Source organism: Coenobita brevimanus, chromosome 93, assembly GCF_032717465.1.
Source record: "Coenobita brevimanus isolate Jiangsu-jjx chromosome 93, ASM3271746v2, whole genome shotgun sequence".
Classification (NCBI taxonomy): Eukaryota; Metazoa; Arthropoda; class Malacostraca; order Decapoda; family Coenobitidae; genus Coenobita; species Coenobita brevimanus.
In genome coordinates, this window is record NC_137046.1 from 41,558,861 (window position 1) to 41,580,584 (window position 21,724).

A 21,724-nucleotide genomic window follows, 5' to 3' on the forward strand; every position below is an offset into this window, starting at 1 on the left:
GGAGGCTCTGTCTGCGCTGTGTGGAGCAACTGCGGCATTCACCCAGGAACCAAACCTCCTCATATTTCTGTGCACCTTTCCGTGGAAAGGACCTTAGTCTGACTCAGGTAAGGCTCTGTCTACCACAAGGGGTATGCTGGATCCCACACGCTGTATGTACTGTACTGTACCTGTAGGATGGCCCCCACAGAACAAGTTGCATACCCGTGGGCAGTGGGTCTGCTCAGCTAGATGGACTGGAGTTAAGGAACATCAACTATTATGTAATGAGGTTATTGATAGCACTGTAACCAATGTGATTCGCCAGACTGATATATCGTGGATGTTTGCATTTATTCTGATACTGATCCGATTCTGGTGCGTATTGTCAATAGCGGATGTTGAATGAAGAAACATTAAAATGCCGTTTGTGAAATGAGATGCTGTGGTCATGTGTAGAGAATGGATAACAATAGAGTGGTGAAAAAGGTACAGTGTATCTGAGCAAATCTGAAGGAGGAAGGAGGCAAGGTAGGCCAAAGAGAAGGTGGAGGGATATGGTGGATGAATATGGGAGGAAGAGAGGTTTGGAAGTTGCTAAGACTAGGGGACTGACAAGAGATCGAGCTGGTTGGATGAATATTGTGAGAAGTGCATGATCGGGGATTTGGCCCCCCTTTTTAACTTCACAGCGTCCGAATTGACTCTATCAGATATGTTTATGTGAAGCTACAGTACTTGGTGAATGTTTTTGGCGCATCAGATGGAGTCAGGATTCTAGGAGCTTGAATGGTGAGTGAATGGAAGAGTTGCCCATTGGATTGAGCAAATTTGGACTCTCTTGATGTTGCTCCGTGACTCCCTTTGGGTGGGCAGGGTGAGGAGTAGCAAAAAAAAACACCCAACCTTTACACTATCATATGTACGGTACCCCTCCAAATTTTGGCACTGTTTTTATGGTCAGTCTTCCATATTTAGACATCAAAACACACATAGGAATATCCAAAGTAATGCTAAACACCAATAAAACCATGAAATAAAACACTGAAAACCAAAAACACACCTTACTGTTAACTAATGTATGTACAGTACTCCTCCTAAAGATTGGCACTATTTTCAGGTCAATCTGCCATACTGTATTTAGACATCAAAACACACATTGGAATATCCAAAGTAATGCTAAACACCATTAAAACCATGAAATAAAACACTGAAAACCAAAACACCTTACTCTTAACCCCTTAACCGCGGGGCGTCACTTTTGTGACGCTTGGGAGCAAGGGATCATACCGCGGGGCGTCACTTTTGTGATTCTGTGTTATTTTGACTTTGCCCGGGCTTTCGAGTGGTGGCTTGTATCATCTATCAGTACAGCCAATGTCCAACACTATAGTAGCCGCAGCGAGAAATGAACGCTGTGGTGGGGCAGCCGGTCATCCAGGGATTCCCCCACCGTAGCCATATCCTCATGTCACCGACCATAGAGGTAGGATGTCACCGACCATCGGCCACCGCTGCAGCCCCGCTCCATGATCCTTACCCTGTGTCTCTGGCTTTCTCTTTCTCTCTCGGTTTCTATATAAACTGCTGTATTTCCGAAACTAATTATGAAATTATTATGACTTTTGTTCCACACCACCTTTGAGGTAAAAATCAAGGAGAGTTTTCTGTATAAAGGTTTCCCCCCCCCTTGTCTGAGGGCAGGTCAGTTCTGGCGAGTGTATAATTATAGGTCAGGCGGAGGTATCGGCAAGGCCGCACTCCCCCGCTCATATGCCACATTTAGGAGGGGGGGGAAACCTTTATACAGAAAACTCTCCTTGATTTTTACCTCAAAGGTGGTGTGGAACAAAAGTCATAATAATTTCATAATTAGTTTCGGAAATACAGCAGTTTATATAGAAACCGAGAGAGAAAGAGAAAGCCAGAGACACAGGGTAAGGATCATGGAGCGGGGCTGCAGCGGTGGCCGATGGTCGGTGACATGTAAATATGGCTACAGTGGGGGAATCCCCGGATGACCGGCTGCCCCACCACAGTGTTCATTTCTCGCTGCGGCTACTATAGTCAGCACTCCTAATCTCATCTGTACTCCCATCCATTGTTGACAATTTAGCCATTTCTCCCCGTTCTTGACTCTCCTCCCTACCTCCCCTCCATTACCCTCTCCTCTCGCCTGCCTGGCCGTGCTACGTTAAGTAAATCTTCCCTGGAATTTTCCACTGATTTCATCCATTGAAATAAGCTCTATGCCCTGTTCTTATACCAAATAATGTATACAAAAAAGAAATAAGGTAAGTGAGATTGCCATACACCTGGAATTGGCTAATTATCACCTGACAACACCTCACGTGCACTCATTCGCTAATTTTCGCTGTTTATTTCCCCTTGAAATATGCTGTATAATATATTCTCAAAATAAAAATATATACAGTAATCCCTCTACTTTCCGGATGCACACTTTCCGGACGTCCCCACTTACCGGACATTGTGGGCCTGGACCATCGGAACCGAAAAATGGCCAAAAAAAGAAAAAAATCCCCCAAAAATCCAAATTTTTTCCAACCCGTAATTTGAAATTGCTGCACGGCACCAAACAGCTGTTTACACCATGGCCACTTCACCACTTCCTTCCTCCCCCCTCCCCCCCTTCCGTGTCAGGATTGCCGTTTGTTATTTTTCATTACCAAAAGTGGGCCAATTTGGTAATGAAAAATTCGTGTGGTAATGTATCAGAATAATGCATTACCAAACGGATTTTTCACATGTATGAGGATACACAGGATGGAGGTGGTGGATTGTTTGCTTTCTCTGATTAATCTGCTACCCTACATAGCGTGAAAATAATCAACATGCTGTTAATTATAAGGAGAGTGATTACATGTATTTCCACCTGTATGTATAATTAGTGAAGAATAAATGCTAGCTTTACGAATTTGGTAATGAAAAGTTAAATATGGTAATGAAAGTTGAGGAGATTGGTAATGTGGCCATTGCGATCTGGCAACTCTGTTTCTCCAACATCAACAGTTACTCCCTAACTTCAATTGTGAATAGATGCTTATCGCACTGGAAGCCACACGTGCTCGTTTTTTATGAATAAACAGTGAATATACTGCAATACCTCGCCTCTAGACCACATGGAAATTTACAGTGTTGTGCAGTGTTAAGAATTTTAACTTAGAGTGCAAAGGATCAACTGTGGAGTGCAAATTGGCAGTTTAAACTGGCGGTTAGAACTTCAGTGGTGCAGTTAAGAACAATGTGCAGTGTTAAACAATTATAACTCACAGTGCAAAGAAATCAGTGCAGCACAACACTGGATTACTGTATGTGCTTCAAGAGCATTTTCACCACTGCCAAAACCTTAGAAAGGCAGCCACAAACGTGATATAAGTACCCTGGCTGAGGTACAGTCACTTCTAATTCCTCATTCTTTGGTTCCTTTTCATTTATTTCATGCTTTATGTCCATTAATGGTGTGAATATGGTCTTAAATGGGTTTAAATAGGTGCTATGCATGTTCGGTAGGGAGTTATTTAGGTGGCTTTCAAAGTTAGGCTGGTTAGGGTCCATAAGTACCAGTCCAGGAGGCTGGTGCCCACTATCCAGACAGGACCACTTTCCGGACATGCCATTGGCTCTATTACGTCGGGTAGTGGAGGGATTACTGTATTAGATAGGAAGGGAGAAGCTTAAGTGATATTTACATTCACCTGGAACTACCTAATTTATTATGTATTGTCTAGATTTCCTCTCAATCATTTCATAGCGTATATATTAGCAGCTGTCACCGGACTGACATTGGCAGCATTCCACTCCCCCTAGGCAGGCCACCACACTGTATTGTACGCTAAGTAAATCTTCCCTGGAATTTTCCACTGATTTCATGCATTGAAATAAGCCCTATGCCCTATTCTTATACCAAATAATATATACAAAAAAGAAATAAGGTAAGTGATAGTGCCATACACCTGGAATTGGCTAATTATCACCTGACAACATCTCACGTGCACTCGTTTGCTAATTTTCGCTGTTTATTTCCCCTTGAAATATGCCGTATAATCTGTTCTCGTAATAAAAATATATATAAGGAAGGAAGGGAGAAGCCTAAGTGATATTTACATTCACCTGGAACTACCTAATTTATTATGTATTGTCTAGATTTCCTGCCAATCATTTCATAGCGTATATATTAGCAGCTGTCACCAGGCTGACATTGGCAGCATTGCACTCCCCCTAGGCAGGCCACCACACTGTATTCAGTTTACTGTCGTCTTTCAAGGTCAAAGCATGTCGGATTCGCGCTAACATGAACTGGCTAATTTGTCAATGATATTGATAGAGAGTGACTACGGTCTTTCTGGTGAGTAAAACAGTGCAAGTGGAAATGTAAATAATGTGTAAACAGCAAGTGAAAGCAATGAATGTAAATATAAGTGAACAATGGAAAATAGTTTTATAAGTTACTGCAAGTGACAGTGCCTAACACAGTGTAAATAAAATAGAAATGTAAGTAATGTAAATAAAATAGAGAATGTAAATAGAAATGTAAATGAGTAGTAATATAAGAATACGAGTATATATACTAGGAGTAATGAAAGTGAAAGTTTCACTCTAGCATGTATGAGTACTATGAGTTATGAAAGTGAAGGTGAAAGTGACAGATTCACTCTCAATGCTAGTATACAGGACGAGAAAGTGAGTGCTACGCATTTTACTGAAAGAGAAATTGAATGCCTGCAGTGACAATAAACTACTATTACTGAAGGAAACTTATGGATAAAGACTGTAGATATATATAAGTGTTATATAGTAATAGAAATATAAAGTGTGAGTGTTTTTATGAATAATAAATGACAGAACACCAGCGGTGAACGATCGCAAGTGGGACGGTCATACGATCTCGTAATTTTTATTGCTTTCACGGTGGATTTTTTTTTTTTTTTTGGAGTGTGGATTCCAAACTATTTGAGAATCATAGAATAGTGTTTCTAGTGAGAATATCAGGCTGTGGTAATCATATTACGGGTTGTCAGGGAAGTGTGAAGTGGAGACTTCGTTACCCAGCTTCAGAGGTCTCCACAAGTCCTACGGTACTCGACGAAGGCTCAACAAACATCCCAGGAGAAAGCTGAAGATATGTGCCATATGCATATTTGATTTTAATATTCTAGGACTAATAACTGATTTTTGGCAAATATTTTTAGAGAGTCTGTCGGAGCGCGAATATGCCCGCGGGACACGCAAGTCAAAGCAAAACAAGCCCGCGGTTTAGGGGTTAACTACTGTATGTACAGTACTCCTCCTAAAGATTGGCACTGTTTTCAGGTCAGTCTGCCATATTTAGACATCAAAACACACATAGGAATATCCAAAGTAATGCTAAACACCAAGAAAACCATGCAAAAAACACTGAAAACAAAAAAACACCCTCCTATTAACTACTGTATGTACAGTACTCCTCCAAACTATTGGCATTGTTTTCTGGTCAGTCTGCTGTATTTAGACAATAAAACACACATAGGATTATCCAGATTAATGCTAAAGACCAAGAAAACCATTAAAAAAAAAAACATTGAAAACCAAACAACACCCAACCTATACACTACTGTATGTATAGTACCCCTGCTAATTTCAGCCCTGTTTTCCGGTCATTCTGCCATATTGAGACATCAGAACACACAGGATTATCCATATTAATGGTAAACATCAAGAAAACAATGCATAACCAACAAAAATCCACAAAAAACCTGAAGACGGTTTGAAATCAATTATCTGTGACGAGTGATTGCTCCCGGGGCTCAAAAAAATATTCCACGGCCAAATATGCCACCAGAAATTGGTTTTATTGGTATAAATTGTATACCATCATCTTTGCTGGTGTTTATACTATAAGGTAAGCTAATGAAAACATATAAAACTGATAAGTAAAATGCAGTGAGAATAAAGTGTTCAGGAGTATAACTTACTTTCATATAAATTCCCACCATCCTAGTGCAAAAATTTAAAATCATCATCCAAGAGTTAAGCATATGTCTTGATGCAGAGCTTCACGAGCTTTGTCGTGGTCACTTCGGAATTTAGATTCAATCAATAGTAGTTAAATAAATCACAAAAAAATTTTAAAACCCATGTGTCGGTGTTGTCACCGTGGAGGAGAGTAGGGACTGAGCGAGTGAGGGAGGAACCGGGAGGGTATGGAGGAGGGACGGGAGAGGGGAGGACAAGTGATGCAGTGGGCAGGACTCTCCCCCTGCTGTCGAAACGCGGACGGGCATTTCTGCTGTACATTTATGTGTAGCTTGTGGTCTGCTAGATGTTGAGTGGCCATGCGGAAACAGAACTCATGGTGACTGGGGGACTTTCAATATTCGGTAGAACATGTACTCATGGCTTGTGGTCTGTGTTCGATGGAGGTGGTGGTTGGGAAAGACTTAGCCTCTGTGGCCATGCGATATTAGACATTCGGTGGGTAATGTGCGGGGACATTTTGACACCACTTGTGGGTTACACTCATATTACTCGAGAGCCGGAGGTTCTTTGGGAGTGATAGGAAGAGTGCGGGATTTTGACCATTCAATGCAGGGGCAGACAGATATTTTAGCTCTGGTTGTGGGTTACAGACTACATCCTGCTCAAGGCTCGAGCCCATCGGCCACAGTACCAAATACTGTATTTGGACACGTTGGCTGGCCAGCAAAAGTTCTCAGGCACTTTTACAACTGGAAAATAGCGGTGGCTGAATCGGTAGAGAGGCGGCTTGCAGTCCTAATGGACCCAGGATCAAATCCCGGCTGGGGCTGGGAGCAGTTTAAGGATTTGAATTTCCTAAAAAGCAGACTTTCCTGATCTACCAGATGACCCGCCGACATGTCATAAAAGTACCCCCACTATTACCAGTCTTGTATGAGACAGCCCTAGCATGTATTCAATATGGATGGTGGGTGTTAGCGCCAAAGTGGTGACATATGGAGGTGTAGGAGGACTACTGGGCCTTGGGATAGGCCACTGCCCCCAAGAAATAGGCCCTGAGCCTTGCCCAGAGTTGGGGGGGGGGGGGAAATTCGGATAATGGTTTAATAGAGCAGAGGTCCAGTGTCTGGATACTGAACACGTCCGGATAATCGAGGGATCACAGTATGTATGTTAAACTGAGGTATGCCTGTGGATGAGTGTTTGAGGAAGAGAGGTGTGGAAGTCAGCGAGGCTTGGGAACTGACAAGAGATCGAGCTGGCTGGATGAATGTTGTGAGAAGTGCATGATCAGGGATTTTGACACCCCTAGTGAGCATGGTAGCGTCCGGATTGACTCAATCAGATACGTTAATGTGAAGCTGCAGAATGTGGTGAATGTGTTTTGGCGTATCCGGTAGAGCTAGCATTTCGGGGGCTTGATTGATGAGTGAATGGAAGCGTGACCTGTTGGATTGGGCAAGTTTGTGCTGTCTGGACATTGCTACTCCTCACCCTGCCCTTGGGTGGGAAAGGGGGTCTGGATGATGTTGATGAGATATATATATATATATATATATATATATATATATATATACAGTAGTGCACCAACTTTCGCTACAGCAGGATTCGCGGAATCCACTTTCGCGGCATGCACCAAATATTCCCTAACTTCCACTTTCGCTTGAAAAAAATCGATTTTCGCGCACAAATTTTGGGTTTGGGACAATATTTTGAACTTTGAATTTCCTGCACCGCCTGCCTGCAACCCACCGCCATCTTGAATGACATCATGTCAACACTCTGTCCACCCATTCCCGCCATTGTGTACGAGCGTGCTAGCTCCATTGTGTTGGATTCTCACGGTTCAATGGCCTCTACTATACCTGGTAGTGTGGGGAAAGGGCCTGGTGGTGTGGGGAAAGGGCCTGGTGGTGTGGGGAAAGGGCCTGGTGGTGTGGGGGGAGAGCCTGGTGGTGTGGGGGGAGGGCCGGGAGGCAGTGGTGGTGATAAAAAGTGGCCGGGACATTCAAAGTCGGGAGGAAAGGCCAAGGCTAAAAGAGAGTATCGTGTTGGAGTGAAGAAACGGCAGTATAATAATGAAATGAAAAGGAAGATAGTTGTTTGTATCTCACAATGCAATGTACAATAGTGATTTGATGTACTGTATTGCAAGTGAAAATGAAAATCTGATGTTACTTTAGGATAACCGGGAACCAATTAGCCTTTTTGCCATAAAGACAATGCCCCAACTTTCGCTAATTCCACTTTCGCGCATTATTTTTGGACCCAATTAGGCGCGAAAATTGGTGCCCCACTATATATATATATATATATATATATGCAAGGCTTGGTGGATGAGTTTGAGAGAGTGTGTAAGAAACGGAACCTAAAGGTGAATGTAGGGAAGAGTAAAGTGATGGTCTTTGAGAGAGGTGAAGTCAGTGAATGTATAGCGAGGTTGGATGGTGAGGAATTGGAAAATGTGAGTACGTTTAAGTATTTGGGTAGTGTGATGAGTAAGGATGGAGGTTTGGAGGGTGAAGTGCTTGAAAGGGTACAGCAGGGAAGAAAGGTTGCTGGTTCCTTGAAAGCAGTGATAAGAAACAGGGAAGTGAGCATGGAAGTAAAAAAGTTACTACATGACAGTATTGTGATACCAACTCTAACGTACGGAAGTGAAGCTTGGACGTTGTTGGAAGGACACAAGTCAAGAGTGAGAGCAGTGGAAATGAGTTATTTAAGAGGAGCTTGTGGAGTCACGTGGAGAGACAGGCTGACGAATGAGGATATAAAGGAGCGTTGTGGTGTTGATGTGGATGTGATAGGAAGCGTTGTGAGGAACACACTGAGGTGGTTTGGCCATGTGGAGAGGATGGAGGGTGAAAGACTGACGAAGAGAGTGTATGTGAGTGAGGTGGAGGGTGGAAGAGGGAGGGGGAGACCGAGGAGGAGATGGAGGGATGGGGTGGAGAGGTATATGAGAGAGGGGGTGTGAGGTGGGAGCAGGGGAGTGAAATGGCGGGGGACAGGGCGACTTGGAGGCGATTTGTTTGTGGCCACCCCAAACGGGATTGAGGCGTCTGGCAGTAAATAGATAGATAGATATATATATGTGTGTGTGTGTGTGTGTGTGTGTGTGTGTGTGTAAACAGAGATCTATATATACACACACATATATATATATATATATATATATATATATATATATATATATATATATATATATATATACATATATACACACACACACACACACACATACACATACATTAATACCTCAATATACGATACCCCTGGATGCGATACCCCGGCTTAATGATGGGGATAGAAATACCACCCATACCCTGCCTAACAACGGCCAAACCCCGGATTAATGATGGTTTTTAATTTTTATTTTTTTACTGATTCTAATGCTAATTTAGACTAAAATTGGGTGTTTAGGTTGATTTATAAACTGTTTTTAAACTTAGATTAATGTGTTTTAGTCATAGGTGGGCTGAACATTGTCATTTTGGGGTACAGTTTACTAAGCTTGATTTTTTCCAGACATATTTGATGATTTTCAGATTTTATTTGTTGGTTTTAGTGAGTTATTTACAGGTGTTAGGCTTAGATTAGCTTCCTTGACAGCTGTTAGGCCATTCAGATTGGCCGTAAACTTGTTTTTAAGCTTATTTGTGTGGGTTTCGGGCTTGGTTTGGGGGGGAAACCCAAGGCTGATAAAACGTTCCCATTGAAATACATGTTAAAAGTACCCCGATGTACGATACCCCACCTAACGATGGGGTTTTATCTAACCAATTAGATTGTTAAACCGATGTATGCCTGTATGTATATATACTGTGTATATATATATATATATATATTTTTTTATGTGAGGAAGAAGGAACCAAAGGCAATGAGCCCGCAATACTGTTCCCTCCAAGTGAAAAACAAAATATAAGAGAGAGCCCAATTCAAGATCCATTCATTTTGAGATGCCTGGACACATTGCGTTTGAAAGACTGGAGATCATTGGAAGCAGGAAATACAGACAGAGGGAGACAGTTCCAGAGCTGACCTGTTGCATAAATGAAGGACTGGGAGTAACGGTTGACTCTTGCATTAGAGAGTTGGACAGAAAAGGGGTGAGAGTTTGCTTCTAGACGGGTGCTACGCGCCCGTCGTAGAAGTGGAGGAATGCATGCAGACAGTTCAGAGGAACAGTGACCATTGAAGTAGTGATAGAAAAGAGATAATGATGCAACAGTGCGGCGAAGAGACAGAAGTTGAAGGGAGTCAGTAAGAGGGGGAGAGTTAATGAGACAAAAAGCCTTTGACTCCACCTCATCGAGAAGAGCTGTATGTGGGGTGCCCCCCCATACATGAGAGTTGTACTCCACACAGGGGCAGATAAAACCCCTGTATAGAGTCAACAGTTGTGCAAGGGTAAAGAAGGAACGGAGTCGGCTTAGCACACCCAATCGCTTGGAAGCAGATTTTACAAGAGATGTAATATGATCTTTCCAAGACAATCCCGAGCAAATGAAACCCCAAGCATGGTCAACGATGATGCAGGATTAAGTTGAGTATTATTAAACATAAGTGGGTATACCTGTGGAAGATTATATATATATTCCATCCATCCATCCATTATCCAATACTACGTTGCCCCATGAGGAGCGTAGGGGCCCGGGGCTAGGCAGTTGGTCCTGACATTTAAGATGAGAGTGACCAGCCTCACTCATCCCAGAGTGGCATTACGTGAGCAGTAAACTCCAACCACCCCTTGGATATAAACCTTCACCGGCTCAATCCGATTGGAGCACAATAATTACCCACTAAACCACCAGGCGCCAAAATTTGGTTATATGGTTACCACCCAGCGTAGTAAATGGTTTCCTGGTGTACAGGAAACCATTTGGCTTGTCACTCAGTGAAGAGTCACCCACAGGCAGAAGGAAGAGGAAAGAATGAAGGAATGAAAGACAGAAGAGGGAGTGCAAAGTCACCCATAGGCAGAAAGACGAGGAAAGAATGAAGGAAAGAAAGACAGAAGAAGATGGAAGGAAAGAAGGATGGAGGAGAGCATGGGGCAGACACCCAAGAGCAGCACTACATTGAGTGAGTGGATGGTGAGTGTCCCCACCTACCACACACACATATATATATAGTGTATATATATATAGATAGATAGATAGATAGATAGGTAGATATAGATATATATATAGATATATATATATATGCGTATATACATACACACAGTGGAGTCGCAATTTAATACAAAAAGAAACAATGGTCTTACAATAACACGTGCATTTAATTTCTCTCACGAGTACTTAATAGCACAGTAATACCACTTAATTGGATGAGAGAAACTGGGAAATGAGTTTAGGTACAGTTTTGGATTTCCAGTTACAACTCGTGTTATGCTTTTGTCGGTCGTTGATTGGCTTCCTCGACCTGACCTGACCCACATAACCCATGTCCCATACCACCTGCCACTGCCTGCCTCAGTGTTGTGATGATGGTCGCTGTGATGAGAAGTTTATTTGCTTGTTTCCTTGCTCCTCATTTCCTCTTAGAACTCTGAGCATGTGGTTCCAAACTAACTTTAGTTATGCCTAAGCACCCTCAAAGTGCTATGAACACAAGAAAAACATTTATTCTGAATGAAACTAAAATTGTTGGCCGAAGTGGCGTGTGGTGTGGGAGCTTACATGCAAATGATCAGACAGATAAAATGAGTCGGGTATGTTTATGGTGTGGATAGTTTTCTTTATTGGAAAAAAAAGTTAATGATGAAGGAGCAGTAAAATTCATGTCTTCGCCTTTAGTGCAACAAGTTTGGGGGGGGGGAAGCTTTGTGCCCAATCTTTGTTATGAACTGACGTTCTTTGGTCGAACAAATTCAGATTTTACGATATGTGAAGAGAGTGTGTGTTGACGTAAATAGTTAGGTAAGATAATTATGTGAGTTCAGTTCTTGTGAATTATACTGTCATACAAATTATACTGCTTGGCTGACTTCTTTATTATTCATGATTGCTGCATTTGTATGTATCGGAGAAGTGAGAAATACGCAATCACTCCATGCTGACAACTTCTTTATAGCTTTTTTTTTTTTTTTTTTTTTTTTTTAATGGCTAATGACTTTCAAAAATAGTTTCACATTGCTCTCTCTCTCTCTCTCTCTCTCTCTCTCTTTTTTTTTTTTTTTTTTTTTTTTTTTTTAAATGAAGGCCAAAAGTGATTCCTGGCGAAATATGCATGATGCTAGGTGTCCATTATTCACATGTTATTTAGGTCAAAAGTTTTTGCTTGATGGGTAATGAGGACTTTCAAGAGGCTTCTTGGTGATTAAAATTTTTCTGGGGACTATTACGAGGCAAAACTAATTGATTAAGTTAGGTTAGAAAGCAGTATGCACTGATGTGTCCAGTCAGTGAGATCGTATGTAAACACTTTCTTGGGTATCTTAAGGCAGATATATTTGTAATAATCTATCTTTAAATATATTTTTAATGAAAAATGTTAGGCTCCTAGAACCTAACTCCCTATTTTACATATAAATGTGTTTTAGCACGAAATTGTTTTTGCATGAGGTTTTGCATAACCATATATTTGAATTATGGCACCTGGTGGTATAGTTAGTTATCAGAGCACTCTAGTCGGATTGAGCCGGTGCAGGTTTATATCCAAGGGGTGGTTGGGGTTTGTTTCTCATGTAATGCCATTCAGGGATGAATGAGTGAGGCTTGTCACTGTCATCTTAAATGCCAGGACCATGTTGCCTAGGCCTGGGCCCTTATGCTTCTCATGGGGCAACACTGGATTAAATGGAGGGATGGATTAGTAGTAGTAGTGTAGTAGAATAACCCTGGATAGTTTGGCTAAGCAGATCCATCAACTGCAGGCAAGCCGTTGCCTTCGCAGGGCCATCTCGTGCAATGAACCAATGTTCCCTAGTGGTGGTCAGCACCCCACTGTAGTGAGGCACAGGGAAGGGAGTGGAGGTTTGGTTCCTGGTTGGATGCTGCATTTGTCACTCCCTAGTTAATAGGGGCATGAAAGTAGGTTCCACATTGCCCCATTGTTTGTTTATATGGTTACTACCTCAAATTGTAAATGATTTCCTGGACCCTGTATAGTAAAGGATTTAAATAAAATGTTTGTGATGTATGACATTTTTTTACATAATGTGTGCCTAATTAATATGATTTGCAGGGTTTATTTTTGTTATATTTAAGAAATTGGTTGTAAAAAATAATTGTGAATTAAGTAAAAATCTTGAATTATGAAACAGTTTGTGCTTCTCTCCAGGAATTGTTGCTGTACTGTTCTGTGGTATATGCCAGGCACACTACACGTACAACAACCTGTCAGTGGACAGTCGATTGGCCACCAAGTCCTTGTTTGAGCTCTTGAACTTCCTGTCGGAAAATTTCATCTTCTGCTACATTGGAGTGTCCATGTTCACCTTTGATCATCATAAATGGGATGTTGGATTTATCTGCATTGCATTCGTGGCAATTATGGTGGGCCGGTTCCTCAACATATATCCACTTTCTTGCCTTCTCAATCTTGGACGCCATCCCAAGATTCCACTCAACTTCATGCATATGCTGTTCTTTTCAGGTAGGTGTCTCTCTTATCCAAGTCTTCAAGAAATAAACAAACATATTTCCTGTCAGTTTTGGAGACATTGTGATATCCGTAAGGAAATATATGAGAGGTGTTTACTCATACATTCCTGATGAGCAAGTTCATGGTGCCATATAGGTTATATACAACACGCTGATGCATTAGCATGTTCATGATTTCATATACATTACCCAAGTTAATCTGTTGTGCATTTTGGTAAATTATGTATCACTATGTCTGAACCACCACAGGTCTGAGAGGAGCTATGGCCTTTGGTCTGGCTATCCGAAACACCAGCAGTGATGCACGAAAATCGATACTGACCACCACCTCCCTTATTGTCATTGTTACTGTCATCCTGTGTGGTGGGCTAACAACCCAAGTCCTGTCATGGCTAGGAATACCGTGAGTGATTCTTTGAGACTTTCACTTACCTAAAATGCTTTGTTAGTTGCATTGTAGGACTAATGTACTGTACAGTTATTCTGTTGCTTGGAAGAAGTTGTTTTTGGATTAATTCAGTTTCCCCAGATACAAGGAGCTACCATTATATGTGACTAAGTACTGTAGTTCCAGACCCATTTTGCAAGTATTATGAGTGGTGAAATTTCAAGATGTAAGTGTATGGGAAAAATTTGACTTAATTCCACCATCCATGGCTGGCTGCTGTACTGTACTCATATATGACTCCCCCCCCCCCTCCTCTTTCATGACTTTTTTTTTTTATTTCTTTTTTTTTTTTTACCCCTCTTTCATACCCACCACCTAAATTCTTACACTTTGAGATGTTTAGTACAGGACAAAGTATTACAAAGATTACCTGATGTAATATCTACAGTAGTCCAATACAAGTACTTAAGGAAGACAGCAAAGACTGTTGGATATTTGCTTGAGCAGAGGTAGCTGTTGGGCATTGGGAAGTGAGGTGTGTGGTGGTTGTGTGAGACTAACTGGCCTCCACATGATAAAACTTCCTCCAAGAAGCTTTAAGTATCAATGGAGGACACTGAGTTTTCTGATGAGTTAAACAAAATTTGTGTGATCCAACCTTAGAGTTGATGTAAGAGATAATAGACTCATTTCCAGTGAGTCGTACCAGATTCTTCACATTGCAGCTTTATGATTGATGCGAGAATCTACTTGTAATGGAAATTTGAATAATTATGGTTACTGCAGGAGGAGAACTGCAAAAGTTGAGCATATATGTAATGAGAGCCCACTGTATTTATATTAGACCTATTAACAGTACCTGTAAGTAATGACTGAACAGAACTCAGTATATTTTCATTTTGGATATTTGTACATAATTGAAATCTGATTCGTATGTTAATACAGGATATTTGTAACAAAAGTAATTGTATTGGCCAGTGTTGATGTGGATGACAACGAGACGGATCACCTCAACCAGTTCCAGCCCATCAGAAATGTAAGTTGCACCACCCTTGTTTCTCTCATTATTCAACAGATATGTGTATGTACACACACACACACACACACACACACACACACTTTATTGTAATGGTTATAGCTGTGGAAACATTCCTTCTTTCAGTGGACCAGGAACATTATAGTCCAGGAATGTTTCAGACATGGTAAAAAGACCAAAATAATATGCAGTGGATGAAGACTCTCTTAATTACTGTACTTTTGTGCAGCTCAGGAGGCATTCAGGATATATAATTACATACTAAACATAAACATTTTTGAGTGCAAATGCATTGCTGAAATCAATTATAATTATTGAATTAATATACTAATCTTGCTCAGTACCGTTAACATGGTAGTAACATTACATGCTGAAGATAAGACTTTGCTTATCGTTATTTTCTAATTTCCTTAAAACAAAGAGAATTACTGAAATTGCTCCTATGACAGTACTGTGAAGTTTTGAGGTTCCAGGTTCCTAGCCTTTGGGTCTTCCATAAAAAATAAAAAATAAATAAAAAAAAAAGTAAAAAACAAACTTCATCCTGTGTTCTTGCCTCGGTGGTGCATTTATGGTAAGCACCAGTGTGACTTTGTGTGTGACAGGGTGGATGAAATGGGTAGAGTAAAAATGCAGGAAACAGCTTCAGTGCTTTATTTCTAACATTTCATGCTACTTTTGGGCTATCCTTATTAAAGTCTCAGAGGGTAGGCTGTGAAACTTAGAAATAAGTAGTTTAAGATCTTTCCTGTGTTTCCCTCCCACCCATTTCATCCAGACCTCCACCTAAGCACCAAGCCCTCCATGCGTGGCTCTTGCTGGTCGTGGCCTCTTCCAAGTTTATGAATGAAATTGCTTTATGACTGCATTATTTGCCCTGTTTATTTATGATGCTGTAATACATTCAAGTTTATTGTGAATGAACCTTGTAGCATATAATTTGCTCATTAGTCATTGGTCTTGTTATTGATACTTTAGATGCTTCTTACCTCTTAGCCAATGTTGTTTTGCAATGTTATATTATTTGGTTGAAGCCATCAAAACTTTTTCTGTTTTGATGTTTCAGGATTACAAAAGCATTGATGAAACAAGGGTACGTAATCTTTACAGTTTCTTTTCCCTGCATGGGGCTGTACTTAGTAGTTGTACTACAGTATATGGGACTTTATGGTTTTCTTAGTTGGCACTATGATCCACCTAGCTTGCCAGGTTTTGAACCATGCAGTTTTATTGGTATGTGTTTGTAAGCCTTTCTTTTTAGATCTTACCCACCCCTTTGAAATGTACAAAGTTGGGCTGGGATTTTTAAAAAAAATGATTTTACATATTTAAGCCGGAGTAAGTAATTGAATAAGGATAATAATTATTATCGTAAGAGTACTATACTTTCAAATTTCAGAATCCCAACACATTTCTTGGCAAGTCAGGTGAATCATGAGCCAGACTGTAAGAATTAATTGTAAAATATAGTTCCAGAAACTGAAGACACTACTGTACCCTAGGAGCTTTTGGGAGGATGCTTCTTGCAATAATTTCTTGGCAACTTCTGTGGGATGGCTTTGGAATAATTTATAAACCTGCTTTAGAAACAGATACTCTGACTTAAAGCATAGTCGTGTATGTGGACTTGGTTCCTTAGAAGTTAGCTTGTTAATTTTAGTGCTTGTTTTTTATGTTGTAAGTAATTTTGGTGTGAACCTTGGGTATTTGTAGTTGAAACAGCTTGCAGTTCAAATATTAATGTTTTATGTGTCATAGGTGCCACGTATGGAGTTATTGGTGGTTAGCATTCCATACTGATTATGCAAGCAATCCAAGAAATGCAAAGCATGCAGGCCATATTTAGCTATTTTAAGAGGCACATTGAAATTTTGATGACCTCTTGCCCTGTATATAAAAATATACAGTAAATCCTCAATATGACGGACTTCAATAGACTGGAATTCGTTTTTATTGGAGAAAGTCTGGTAAAGTCAGAAGCAGTCTGGACTGCCTTATTATTTCAGCTATGTTCACAGTAAAGTAAAGAAAAGACATGTTTATCAGTGTACAGTACAGTATTATTATATATATTATACCATTTGATTATTGCAGTGAATGTATAATACAGTAAAATTCTGCAGTGGTAGTTAAAACAGTTGATGCAATCCAGACTAATGTCTGATATATTGGAAAAAGACCAGGTTAGCAGGGGGAAGTTCAGATGTCACTTTTATTGGAAAATCACTTTTTTCAGATGGTTTGGACCCCAATTAGTCCGTTATAGTGAGGTTTTCAGGTTTTTGTGTGCGAGTAGATGTGTGATTCTTCAGATCTCTTTAGTCTTCATTTTGAGAATTATGCCTCAAGCACTCAGCATTACAATTTCACATACTAGTCTGTCCTATTAGGGTATTGAATAAGCAGTTTATTATCAATTTTGAAAATTAGTGCATTTGTTAAGAATTTACTTTATTAGTGTTTTTTCTCTGGATTTTATGGATAAAGAGTATTATGGATATTTTTGGAGTTATGTGTGTCAGTGCAGGATATGGTAATGCAAATGTGCTCATTTTGGGGTATCATTAGTCAAGGGAAATAACTCGGAGATGCTGTGCTTATATTCCGCGAGAAAGCGTACAAAAAGCTTCTGTGGTGCTTCCTCTTCTTGATTATTAGTCTAACGTGTAGTACCTGAATCGTTTAACTCAAAATCTTTACATGGGGAGTTAGATTTGTGTTGTCCAATTAATCTGATCTAGCATTGTGCAGGTACTGGTGTGTGGTAAATATGAATGTGTAATGCAGCCTGGGGTAATTATATAATAGTTTTCAAACAGCTTATTCTGTATCAAGGATGATGGTAAATTTGAACACATTAACCCTTGCTGAGCTGCAGACCTTATTTGAGGTACAATAAAGGTCTGCACAAGCTGCATGCTGCATTATGAGATACAGTGTACATTGCTTACAAACAGTGACACAGAGGAGGTAAACTACCTTATAAAAAATCAGCCCAGTAGGTTTGGGGGAGGCGATGGCTCAATTGGTAGAGAGGTGGCCTGCAGTCCTAACGGACCCAGGTTTGAATCCCGGGTGGGGCAGGGAACAGTTTAAGGATTTGAATTTCATTAAATCAGGCTTTACTGATCTACCAGAAGACCCGCCGACATGTCGTAAAAATACCCCCGCTAATACCAATACACCAGTCCTGTATGAGACAGCCCTAGCATGTATTCAATATGGACGGTGGGTGTTAGCGCCGAAGTGGTGACATGTAGAGGTGTATGGTATGTAGGAGGACTGCTGGGCCTTGATAGCAGGCTGTGAAGCCTATGTCCAGAGTCGGACATAAAAAAAAAAAAAAAAAAAAAAAAAAAAGAAGTAGTGAAAGAATTTTTGGTGTTGCAGTGGTATGGGTGAAGTTTTTGCTTAGGAATATGATTTGTGTACTATCTTTTAACACTGCAACAAGAAAATATACTTAGGATGTTCATTGTCATGATCATGTTCATCTTGTCCATGTTTTATATAATCTAGGGCAGGGATATTTCCCGCACTCCCCACCCCCCCGTGTGCTCAGAGCATCAGATTGCTTCCCAGCACTGGCTCTTCTGCACCCAGTTGTCATCCTCCATCCTGCCTATATGCCCAAACCATCCCAGTCAATCACTTGTCATCATAGCACCAGTATATTCATGTCCCATCCTTCCCATCAACTCTTTAGTCACAATCTGAGCCCCCCCAGGCCTCAAATTCAAGGACACACACCACCTTCATCAGTTCACTCTCATTTCTGCATGTTTGGGTCTACGAATACCCTCTTGCTTTACTATCCAGGTCTCTCTACCATACAGCATTACACTCCTAGCATATACCGTACCATGTACAATGATCTCTTAGCATGGAGGGAAATCCCTCTCAGTGTTAGGAGAGACAACAGCTCCCTGAACTTCCTCCAACCACTCCTTACCCAAGCCACCTTCAGCACATAATGTGTCCCCCAGGTAACAAAACTCCTCCACACACTCAAGAGACTCTTCAGCAAGATCAGCTCATTCATGCCTGATAATCTTTACATGCTCTCCCTGACACACTGCGCACACGAAATCAACATTACAGTATTTTTCAACCTTCCAGTAATGCCATGACATTTCTTATGACCCACTTATCACAAACACTGCACAGGATGGAGTTTCTTCTCACATCTTTGTGGCAAACTGCACATGGCCACACCCCCTCAACTTTGACAGTACTGCCACCAGTCCTAGATATCATCACTTTTGTTTTATCTGCGTTTACCCTTAAACCAGTGGTTGGTGGGGGCGCCCATCATCCACCCAATCACTGTAGTTGTACTCTATTTTGGGGTAGCTATTTATTGAGTGGCAAGTCAAATGATTTCTGTTTAACCAGGAAATCATTTAATTGGTGGAGGGTTAGTGCCCCTCCCCGGAACACAACTAACTGAAAATACAAAATAGAAGCCTTGGACCAGGGTGGACAAACAGGTGACGACCAAGGACCGGACAAAGGACATGGTTGGAATTGCAGCATGGAATGTAAGGGGTGTGAATGATGTGTGAAAGAGAGAGGGATTGTCCAGGCACTTGAGGGTGCAAAAGTGGACATATGTGGAGTAACTGAGGCTAATTGGAAAGGAGAGAGTGTGGGAGTATGGATTGGGTATATGTGCGGGAGTAGGTGAGAATGAGAGGGCAAAAGAGGGTGTATGTATTGTTGTGTGCAAGAGAGGGAAGGAGAATATAAGAGAGTATGGATCAGTTGGTTCAAGGATTGTGTGGTAAGATGGAAAAGTAGGATTACAAACATGGGCAAGTGTATGTGTGTATATGCTAACACAAGATCATGCAGTCAGAGTGAAAGAAGAGTTCTGGGCTAATGTGGAAGCATGCATGGAAAAGTTCGAGAGGAATGAGAGAGTTTTTTTGATTGGAGATATGAATGGAAAAGTATGGAATGTGAAGGTGGGTGTAGTAGTTGGTGAGTGGGGTGTGCCTGCAGAAGTGGATGAGAATGGCAGTGCTGTAGTGGACATTTGTGTGGGGAGGGGGTCTGTGATAGCCAGTACCCTCTTCAGGCACAAAATGATCCACAGATATACATGGCGAGTGATGAGAAGGGTGTTCGGTGAATTGAATGAATGGAAGGCAATGATTGAATATGTGGATTTGGATGAGAAAATGAGAAGGTATGTAATGGATACAAGAGCGTACAGAGGTTGGGGGAGTGGTCTTTCAGGCCACCACTTTGTGGTGGTAAAAGTCAAGGTTCAAGTGCAGTAGAAGAATAGAAGGGAAAGACAGGAGGAAGTAGTCCATACAATGAGGGTAGAAAGGTTGTAAGAGGATGAAAAAAAAGGCAGAATATGAGAGAAATGGATGAGCGATTGGGTAAATATGATTTGGAGCAGATGGGGGAGGTGGAAGGTATGTGTAAGATATTAACAAAAGAAATCTGTACAGCATGTGAGGTGATGTGTGGGATGAAGAGAAGACGTAAGGGGATCAAAGGAACAGCATGATGGAATGAAGAGGTGAGGCAAGCTGTGGTACAAAAGAAGAAGCATATAGTGAGTGGATAAGAAGCAGAGGCATGGTGGAGGTTAAGAGACAGAAGAGAGAGTTATATGTAGAGAGGAAGAGAGGTGAATTTTTAGCACAAGAGTGTGTGAAAGTGGATGAAGAATTTGGAAGGAATTTGTAAGGTGGAGGAAATGTAAGAAAATGTTCTGGAATGAGGTAAAGAGAGTCAGACAGGATGATACAGAAGTTAGTCAGGGATTGAAAGATAAAAATGGTAGATTTGGGGGCATGGTGGCTAAGTGATAGAATGCCTGACTCGAGACCGAAGTCATGAGTTCGGGCTGTGCCTGGGTAAGCTGCCCTGCCAGGAGAGGTAGCGCTTTCCTGTCACCTAGCTAGTTGTAGCAGCCATGGCTCAGTGGGTTAGAGTGCTCTGACCGAAGGGTCGGAGGTTCAAGTCCACCCAAGGGTCATTGGTAGACATCAGGAAGGGCTTCCGGTCATAAAGTGCTACATGCTCCAAACCATAGTCCTCTACCAGGGGAAGTCCCTTACCTCTTATTGAAAAAGGGGACATGGCACTTTAAAGAAAAAAAAGAAAAGAAAAAAAATGGAGAAGGGAGAAAAAGTCAGCAGTTGGAGAATTCATTATAAGGAATAATAAGGAACTGTTAAACATAGAGAATGAAAGTAATGCAAGTATAAGTGGCTGGGGAATGGCTGGGAGAAGGAGGGAGGTGAGAAGAGAGAAAGAGATCAGTAGGTTGGAAGTAGTGGAAACAACGAAGAAAGGTTAAATGGGGAAAGCCCCAGGAATTGATGGAGTGTGTGGCAAAATGCTGAAGCATGGGGGAGAGATATTAGTAGAATGGATATAGAAGATACTCAGATCGGCTTGGGAGGAAGGTAGAGTCACAGAAGATTAGAAGTCAGTTATAATTATTCCCCCGTACAAAGAAAAAGGGGAAAAAGAAATGTGTGGTAATCATTGGAGCATTTGTCATCTTAGTGTAATAGACAAAGTATATAGTAGGATACATATTGACAGAGTTAGGGAAATAACAGAAGACTTGGATGGATGCATGGCTTAGTTGGAGAAGAACATGGGGGAGTTTATGAAGGGAAGAGGTTGTGTAAATCAGATTTTCATCCTTAGGTCTTTAGTGGAAAAGTTTCAAGAGAAGGAAAAGAAGTTGTATGTAGCCAGCCTTCA

At 41.2% G+C, this 21,724-nt stretch overlaps 1 protein-coding gene across 1 annotated transcript in view; it reads left to right on the plus strand.

Annotated features, from left to right (window-relative positions):
- Positions 1 to 21,724, plus strand: part of Nhe3 (Na[+]/H[+] hydrogen exchanger 3) — a 168,305-nt gene that overhangs the window by 64,259 nt on the left and 82,322 nt on the right. The window contains exons 9-12 of the mRNA XM_080282410.1: positions 13,240 to 13,554; positions 13,812 to 13,965; positions 14,929 to 14,986; positions 16,053 to 16,079. Of these exons, the coding sequence (XP_080138536.1) occupies positions 13,240 to 13,554; positions 13,812 to 13,965; positions 14,929 to 14,986; positions 16,053 to 16,079 (554 nt within the window). The remainder of the gene's footprint in view (positions 1 to 13,239; positions 13,555 to 13,811; positions 13,966 to 14,928; positions 14,987 to 16,052; positions 16,080 to 21,724) is intronic.